Here is a 9,201-nt window from a genome sequence, read left to right as displayed (position 1 = left end):
GTTCCCTCCGCCTGTGCTAAGGGTTCCTTCTTCAAGCTGTTGAACCCCCTGTGGGTTGGAATCAGTGGTTTAATGCCACCAGAAAATGCCTTTTATGCTCCCGTTAAACGTCTCGGCGGGAGCTGAGATAACGTTTGGGCTCGCGGCTGCGGTTGATTGCGAAAGACGCTTTGGGGGATCCTCAGGAAACCGAGAACCGGGATGTTACTTTTTGGCTTGTGTGTTTGTGAGAGACTGTGGCATTTTTATGGACTTCCATTTTTGGATACATGGACAGGAAATGGAGGGAGGAGCCTAAAATAGATGGCAGGTTTTGTGGGCGTGAATATGTTATTGTGTGGGTTGTGAGGGAGATGCTGTTACACTGATTGCCCAAAACCAGGCAAGACCGTAGATCTTAATTAAAAAAACCACCCTTATTACACAGCCAAACCCAGCGATTGTGACTCAGCACAACCAGTCTGGTTCCTCCTCCTTGCCTGACTGTTCACCTTGTGCTTCTCTAATAGCGCAGCGCAAACCCTCTTCGCGTTGCTTCGCTTTCTAACTCCCAGGCTGCGACGAGGACGGGTTTACCCGAACGCCGCGGCGCTCCCAACGCCGCGCCACAAAGCTTGAAGGAGCCTGAGGGCGATCGATGGCTCACAGGGTTGGAGGAGTTCGCTCTCCGCAGCGTAGGAGAGCAAGTCTTGGGCTGCTCTTCAAAAATTTAACATCGTTAAAGCCTGCTTGCATCATCTGTAGCCTGGAAAAAGGCTTGTAGGCCAGGAGGGATGTGCTGCTCTTGTCTCTCGTGGTCCGTACGGTCCGTGTCGTGTCCTGTGTACAGCACAGCTCATATTCTCCCCTCTTTTTCCCCATTTGGGTGTTTATTTCAGCGGTTTACACAGCTTCACAGCATGGAAGGGGTTGGAAAGGACCCCTAGGGATCATGTAGTCCAACCCCCCTGCCAGAGCAGGATCCCCTAGAGCAGATCACACAGGAACAAGTCCAGGGGCTTTGGAAAGTCTCCAGGGAAGGAGATTCCTCCCCCTCTCTGGGCAGCCTGTTCCGTGCTCTGTCACCCTCACAGGGAAGAAGGGTTTCCTCATGGTCAGGCTGAACCTTCTGTTTCCCAGTTCATGGCCACTGCCCCTCGTCCTGTCACTGGGCACCACTGAGAAGAGCCTGGCCCCATCCTCCTGACACCCACCCTTTAGATATGGATAAGCATTGATAAGATCCCCCTCAGCCTCCTCCTCTCCAGCTGAACAGCCCCAGCTCTCCCAGCCTTTCCTCACGTGGAAGGTGCTCCAGGCCCTTCATCCTCGTCGTGGCCCTGCGCTGGCCCCTCTCCAGTAGCTCCTTGTCCTTGTTGAGCTGAGGAGCCCCGAACTGGACACAGCACTCCAGGGGAGGCCTCCCCAGCGCAGAGCAGAGGGGGAGGATAACTCCCCTTGACCTGCTGGTCATGCTCTTAACACACCCCAGGATGCCCTTGGCCTTCTTGGCCATGAGGGCACACTCCTGGCTCCTGGTCATCCTGTTTTCCACTAGGACTCCAGGCGGGGAATGCCGGATCAAGGAAAGTCTCTGTCATGTATGAATGTGCTTTAAACTTGTGAGGCTGAACTCGTAGGCCCAGATTTCCCATTATTTTTCAGCACAGAGTGTCATGTGGTGTATCTTTTCAGCGACTCGAGGAGCTAACTGGGAGTCAGGGAGCCGTGGGGGCGTTTGCCAGCGTACAAATCGGATCCAGGATTGTCGGTCTCCGAACGCGAAGCCGACATCCTCCCTGAGACGCGCGTCGCAATACCTTGGAAACAAAAACCACTGCTTTCTTTTTCCTCCAATCAGCAAAATGCGGAGCGTGCGGGCCGGGATACGCAACGCCTCTGGATGCCATGAGGGGCAAGTACCGTAACATCTTCTCTTAAATTCACACCATCACCAAAGGAAAGGCCTTCGGCTCAGGTGAAGACCAGGACGACGCCTTCCCGAGTGGTTCGTTAATGAGCAAGGCCAAGGAGACTTGACAAATCCAAAGGGATTTGGGGTCGTTTTGCTCCCGGCTCTGGGCGCAGCTCGTGCCGTGAGGTCGCTCGGTCTCAGCGGCAGCAGGAGCGGGCCTGGGATTCCACGTGTGCGCGGCTCAGGGCACTGGCGTGCCGCGAGCACTGCGGGTTTGCGGTGCTGCCAAACGGGGCCTGCCTTTAAGAATATCGGGGGGGTTTAATCTAAAAAACCCGCTTCGTTGGTGGCTTTGCACAACTTCATTATAGAGCGCCCTCAGACTCTCGTCCGCACGTCGGTGTCTAAGGTAGAAGGAGGGGGAAATAGGGAAATAGGTGCAGGATGTTCCGTGTGAAACGGTTCAACGGGAAGCATCTGCTCGTGGTGTACGAAAGTCACGCTCTGTTCGGCCCGGCAGTGCCCAGCGAAACCCTGACCCTCGCTGAGGGTCACACTGAGGCAGTCGGCTGAAGCTTTTAGTGGCGTCAGAGCTCCACCTCGAGCCCTCTTGGTGTGTTTTAAACCCCACAGTTTTGCCGTGGCATGTTACAGGTGACAAGGCGGCTTTTGGCAGAGGCGGGCGGAAAGCTGGGCTCTGGCAGCATGGAGTCGTCACTTGTGTCCCCGGGGAAGCGTGACATGGGCCTTGCAGGCTGGGGGTGGGCTCCAGCACGGTTTTCAGCCAAATAACTGCATCCCCAGAGCCCCTTATGGTCAGGCAAAGGAGTGGAAAGGCCCCCAGGCTGAATAAGCACTTTCTCTTGACCGTTTCTGGCTGCTCCAACAATGTACTAGTAGTGTTTCTCCATAAAATGGGAATACTGGGGTTCAGCTACCTCGGGAGAATCACAGTTTTTACAGGCAGAGGTTAAATCCAGAGAAGGTTAAGCATGGCCTTTTGTAAACACGGTTTCTTTGGCTGCATTAATCAAGACTTGTGCCTTGCAAGGTCCGCGGGAGGAGATTGTGTACCTGCCCTGCATCTACCGAAACACCGGGATAGAGAAGCCGGACTACCTGGCCACTGTGGATGTTGACCCCAAATCTCCACGCTATTGCCAGGTACCCGCGGGCGGCACGGCTCCGGTGCTCCGCAGGGAATACTCGGGTTTGCGTTCTCCGTTCGCGGCCTTCCGTCTCACCGGGTTCTCAGCCCTTTGGATGGAATTCTGGTGCAGCCTTTCCTTCCCTGCCCTGTGTTTGGCTTCATGTTTGTTCTTCTTAGGACCATTTTCCAGTAGATGTTTGTGTTGAGAACCAATCCCATCCTCTGCTGCTCTTCTCTCCACGTTACTCCAAGCAAACTTTGCTCTCAAGACACTTTCAGAGCATTTTTACGCTTAGAACTTTAATAACTCTTTTTGTAACACCGGCTGACGCTGAGCGTTAAGCTCCAGGGGGTGATATTCCTTGGGGTGTCCCAGTAGTGTAGGTTGTGATGTAGCACATCCGATCCCCCGGGAAATTCTACACATGAGATATTACCAATCTCATCCATTTACTGGATAAATGGAGAGCTCCAGGTGGTTAGCTACCAATACACCGTGTCCAAAACACTGGAAAAACTGTCCCTAAGCTTCTCGGTTTGACCTGCAAACAGCGTGGCCCTAAGCTGCATTTACGCCTGCCGTCGCTTACGTGACTCAAGTTACCGAAGATACTTTGGACTCTGATCTCCAGGTCTCTAGGGAGCAGCAAATCTGGTTTGACAACAATGATTTTCCTAGTTTGGTGGGGTTTTTTATAGCTAATGCTTAGGGTTTTATTGAATTCGGGGGTTTTTTTATAGCTACTACTTAGGGTTTTATTGAATTGGGTTTTTTTTTTATAGCTACTGCTTAGGGTTTTATTAAATTTGGGGTTTTTTTTATAGCTACTGCGTAGGGTTTTATTGCGGAGGAGTGGAGGAAACAGATCTCCTACAACTTTGCCCCGACGTAGCTGTGGTCTTTCCCCTTTTCTTAGTGGAAGGGTGAAAATCGGAAGCAAGAATGCAAATTAACGTGTCTGTTGGCTAGAGCCAGCCCCGGCTGTAACTGGAGATTCGCGGCACATGGACAAGCGATGACTTTTTCTGTTGGGTTTTTTTTCCATGTCATTATTCCCTGTCTCCTTAATTAGTCATTTAAAGAGTCGGATGAATTGGATAGCACAGAGTGTCCCACAAATGCTACGCAACCACGATGTCCAACTTTCTTTCCCCGTTTCGCAGCTGGAGCTCTGCGTATTTTGGGCTGAACCTGCTTCCTGAATAACAAAGAGCCATTCCTTCTGCTCGTTAGTAATTTATGCCTTGACATCAAGACCCGTTTCTTCGCCTGGGGAAACGCTACACCAGACCGAATCTTAAGTCTGCCTCTTCGTAGGTGATCCATCGCCTGCCCATGCCCAATCTGAAGGATGAGCTCCATCACTCCGGGTGGAACGCCTGTAGCAGCTGCTTTGGGGACGCCACGAAGAGGAGAAACCGTCTGATTCTCCCGAGTCTGATCTCTTCTCGCATTTATGTGGTGGACGTGGGAACAGACTTGCGCGCTCCTCGAATCCATAAGGTACATTTAGATGACTTTCAGGTGGGGGTTTATTTCTTGTAGTTCAACCAAGAGACAGTCATTTTATGGATTCCAACTTCAAATTAGGAGAGTGGGAACGGAAGCTTTTCCCAAACCTTAGGAACTTGTGGGGGTTTTAAAACTCCTACAGTTTATTGATAAACTACACACGGAAATCTTGCACTGAAGAAATGTGAGTAAATGTGGTGTCACGCACTCAGGAATTAGGAACTTCCAGAATTCCGCAATGTGAATTTTGGGTGAAGGAGTTGCACGCTGTCTTACTGACCCCACGATCAGGAGGCAAGCTCAGCTGAGCACATGTAGCTTGTGTGTTTTTCAGAGTTCAAATCTGAAACTCTGTAGTTCAGATCTGAATCTCTTCCGGAAAGGACACCTTGGGATTGTAATCCTGGGATCCTAAACATGTGATATGCGGGGTTTTTATTAGAAAATTTTAAGGAAATGTTGCAATGTGGGGAAATGAACATTTTTTAAATCTCTTGTTCATGGGAACAATTGAATTCCTCCCAAAATAAGACTTTCCCTGCAGTAGAATCCACTTGGCAGAGGTACTGAGATTGGCATAGCTGCAGGTGCAGATCCAGACTTACCCATCTTCACGTCTGACTGTTCAGGTTCTCGTTGCAGCCAGTGAAAACGACGGCGTAGGCATTGCTGGAGCCAGATTTAGCTAACCTAGCTTAGAAAACCGTCAGAGGATAAAGGAATTGGGCCCGGGGAGTGTTTGTTTCTGTTCACTGGCTGTAAAGTGCGCGTAGAGGATGAGCTTAGGGGTACATGTGTACACTGCCAGCGCCTGTACTGGCTCGGGTGAACCCTACAACGACGCATGAAGCTTCGGTACGAAGTTCCAGCTTTGGCAGAGATGAATCGGGTTATCACAAAGGTATTTTGAGGTGTGTTCATAACGTGGAATGTGAGGAAACTTGTAAGTGGGCTTCTGTCCCACCCCACCTGCCTGCAAATGCTCTCACTCATCATCTTGTGGGTTTGAGTTCTTTAGAGGCTTTAACTATTAATGCCGTGGAATAAAACCCCCGAAGGCCTCTTCTCGTTGAGTGAGTTTTGTTCCACTCTGGGTCTCTGGCAAGTCTCGACAATTCTTTTTCCCCCCTCTGAACTGCTCGTATCCCAGTGAGAGCTGATGTCTGAGCATGGCACAAGCTGTGTTTCTGGCACTGATACAAACGGAGCAAATGCTGGTGTCGGTGTCTCACCGCTGCAGGAATTAGGCAGGTTTGTGCCGTTCTGGTCTGGCTGCTGCTGTTTTTGAGAGGAACAAATACACGTCGTGGGCGGTGCTGTATTGCTGGGCAGGGTAGAAAGTGGGAGGTGGCAGGTGCTCAAAACCCAAAACTGCAAAAGAAGCAACTCCCCTCACACATATCCCATTCCCACTCCTTCCTCCCTCCCAGAAACTTGAACTCTCCAGGGTGGAGCTGCTCCTGTAGCATCTCCAAGAGGGTGACTCTGTGTGTCTGCTCGTTTTAGATTGTTGAGCCAGTGGAGTTATTCCGGAAGGGTAACATGGCTAATCCTCACACCTCTCACTGTCTGGGCAGTGGTGACATCTTAATCAGCTGTTTGGGAGACCCATCTGGCAATGGGAAAGGTATTAATCCCCTTCGTTGCTCGAGCACGGTACGTGTGGTGTAGCAGTGTCGTGCTCCCGACAGCCTGGCTGCAAAGCCAGCACCGTTGGGAAGAGCTTGAAGTTCTTTGTGCACATAAACCCCTTCCGGCCGTTGTTTAAGTGACTTGTTTTTGTGACTCGGGCATGAGAGATTCTGCTACCAGCCCCTGAAGAGATGTGTGCTGTGCAGGTAACTCAAGGATGCTGGTGGCAAGCAAAGAAAACCAGAGGGGACCCCTCCAGGACCTCCTCTGAGTTACCCCTTAATGGGAATGTACTCTGGGAGGGCTGACTGACTTATTGCAGTGACCTGAGTAGAAATGGTGCAAAATGAAGCTTAAAAAAATCCGTTACAATGTCATAAAGTTCTTTAAAAGTCCATCTTTCCTTTGCTCCAGTCCCCAGGAGCAATGCCAGCGGAATCCCAGACTTTTCCCCAAGCACAGGGTTGCGTTTCACGGAGAATAGGCATTGAAATAGGGATTATTGCTTCTCTTAGGGGAAGGTGTGGGTTGGTGAGGATGTCTTCACCCAGCTTTTACCTGCTCTTGCATCAGGTGGCTTTATTCTGCTGGATGGAGAGACCTTTGAAGTGAAAAGCAACTGGGAGAGTGAGGGGAAGGTGGCCCCCCTGGGTTACGACTTCTGGTACCAGCCACGCCACAATGTCCTGATGAGCACCGAGTGGGGAGCCCCAAAAGCCTTCAAAGATGGGTTCAACCTGGCTGACATCGAGAAAGGTGAGAGGGAATTCCTTCAAACTCCCCAAAGGAAAAGCCGTTTTTTTGTTAAAATAGTACCTTCTGTGTTTATTTTCGTCTGACCCCATCCGTTAGGGTATTATGGCCAACGCATCAATGTGTGGGATTGGAGCACTCACGCCTACATTCAGGCCATTGACTTAGGGAAAGGCTCCATACCTCTGGAAATCCGCTTCCTCCACAATCCGGATGCTGCCGAAGGGTTTGTTGGATGTGCTCTGAGTAGCACTGTGCATCGGTTCTACAAGACAGAGGTGAGTGATGGAAACCGAGGCAAACACGGAAGCTCAGACCCAGCTGGGTCAGAAATCTGCTGATCCCTTGGGAAATAGGGAAATTCTGATTTTTTAAAAAAAATAGAGCCTCTAATTCCAGCCTAATTCGAGGCAAGCTGTAACGCTGGGTCAGGGAGCATGCGTACCCGCCCGTGCCATGCCTTTTGCGGCTTAGGAGGTCACGGTGCTGGCCTCTCAGTCCCACTTCCAGCTCTCCTGCCCTCCACAATAACTCATCAATAAATTTAATCACAGCTAACGAACTGGGGAGGTCTCCAAGAGGGGAAGGTCTTGCGGACGACGGGAATGTTAGCACTCACTCAAACGTGAGAACGTGGCCGCCACGTGCTCATCGTGCTCGTCGGAACGCGTGAGGCTCATCCCTGGTGCCAGCGTTCGGAAGCACGGGGCAGACCTGAAGGCAGAGGAGGGAGGGAAAGCGATGGATCCCGGGCAGGGGCGTAGAGCTTTGCTGTTTTAGAGGGCGAGCTGGCGGCGGGGAGGACACGGAGCTGTAGATCAGCCTTTTGTTCTGCGGCTGTTCAGCAGCCTGAGCTGCTCCTGCCCAGTGTAATCATTAACGTTCTCACTCGCCGTGTAGTTACATCCTCACCCCTTGGTGTAACGCGTACTTGCAGCGTGCCTAGCGCCTCAGAACGGGGCCTGGTAGATGAACAGCGCTGTTTGCTTCCCCTCCCTCTGCCGCGCGTAGCCGAGCCCTCTTGGCTGCCGTCCCGGCAGCGATCACGCGGTGCTCTCTCCTGCAGAAAGGAGACTGGGCGGCGGAGAAGGTGATTGAGGTACCCAGCAAGAAGGTGCAAGGATGGCTTCTCCCTGACATGCCTGGTTAGTGTGAGCGCGTTCGGCAAAGAAACGGGGTGTTGTCCTCTTGGGTTCCCTGGTGCAGAGTAGCTTTTGGGAAAATCTATGAAAATCTCGCCCTCGAATGGCAAACGCTTCCCTCGTAACGACTGAATTTCTGCCTGCGTTAACCACTCCAACCAAATCAGCCTCGTTTATGAGCCCCCGGCTGGGAGACTGTCACACCTCTGCTCCCACACGGCTCAGGGCTTGAGGGCAGTTCCTCTACAAAAATCCTTGGAGCGTGGGTCCTTGGGCATGAGCTTATGGTGTTGAGGAATGGTCCTGGGAATGCTGGTAGCATCTTTGGAGCAAGCACCGCCTTTCCCAGGGTGATTGTTCAACCCGTATCCTCACGCATCCTTCCGAGGCTGCTGTGACTGGAGAGCTGGTGGTCCTGTTCGTTGCTGGTCCTGTCCAATTCCTGACTTCGTGCCTTGTGACAATGTTTTCTTGAAGGTCTCATCACCGACATCCTCATCTCACTGGACGACAGGTTCCTGTACTTCAGCAACTGGCTGCACGGCGACATCCGCCAGTACGACATCTCCGACACCCGCAGGCCCAGGCTGGTGGGGCAGGTGAGGCAGTGACCTACAAGGACCCTACAGTATCTCCTTCTTTAAAGGGAGAAAATGACACTTTTCCTGTTCCTTTGGCAGCCAACGCCTGTTCTCACACGTTCCCTTGCTTCCAGGTGTTTCTGGGAGGCAGCATCACAACAGGCGGGCCGGTAACTGTCGTGGAAGACAAGGAATTGCAGTGCCAGCCGGAGCCATTTGTGATCAAGGTGAGTTTTCCCGACGTCCACGTTGCCAGCGCCCTGTTAACCGGGATCCGTTTCGCAATGCCCTGCCCCTTGGTCGCGGGAGCAGCACCGAAAGCTGTAGCTGAGCTAGTTGGGTCTTGGCTTACGGCCCGGGCAGGTATCGTGTTCCAGCCAGGCTGGAGCGAGTAAATCCTGTTGAGTGTTCTGGGTGGAACTGGACAGGATGTTCCACCGTGCTGGGTAGTCCCTCCCCTGCCACGCTTACCTGGCTGATTTAAAGCCATCCGGAGTGCCGGATGCTCCTCACGGACCCATGCCGTTTCGTTTCTC

General features: G+C 52.1%; 1 protein-coding gene across 1 annotated transcript in view; it reads left to right on the top strand.

Moving 5' to 3' along the window:
* Window positions 1-1,848: 1,848 nt before the first annotated feature.
* SELENBP1 (selenium binding protein 1) overlaps window positions 1,849-9,201 on the top strand; it is an 8,338-nt gene continuing 985 nt past the window's right edge. Inside the window, exons 1-9 of the mRNA XM_010149512.1 lie at window positions 1,849-1,894; window positions 2,946-3,058; window positions 4,363-4,548; window positions 6,064-6,184; window positions 6,763-6,945; window positions 7,042-7,220; window positions 8,009-8,087; window positions 8,562-8,683; window positions 8,800-8,892. Coding sequence (XP_010147814.1) covers window positions 1,888-1,894; window positions 2,946-3,058; window positions 4,363-4,548; window positions 6,064-6,184; window positions 6,763-6,945; window positions 7,042-7,220; window positions 8,009-8,087; window positions 8,562-8,683; window positions 8,800-8,892 — 1,083 coding nt within the window. The 5' untranslated portion in view covers window positions 1,849-1,887. The remainder of the gene's footprint in view (window positions 1,895-2,945; window positions 3,059-4,362; window positions 4,549-6,063; window positions 6,185-6,762; window positions 6,946-7,041; window positions 7,221-8,008; window positions 8,088-8,561; window positions 8,684-8,799; window positions 8,893-9,201) is intronic.

Source organism: Eurypyga helias, unplaced genomic scaffold (genome assembly GCF_000690775.1).
Source record: "Eurypyga helias isolate BGI_N326 unplaced genomic scaffold, ASM69077v1 scaffold35093, whole genome shotgun sequence".
Classification (NCBI taxonomy): domain Eukaryota; kingdom Metazoa; phylum Chordata; class Aves; order Eurypygiformes; family Eurypygidae; genus Eurypyga; species Eurypyga helias.
Note: the sequence above shows the minus strand (reverse complement) of the source record. Positions and strands in the feature narration are given on the sequence as shown.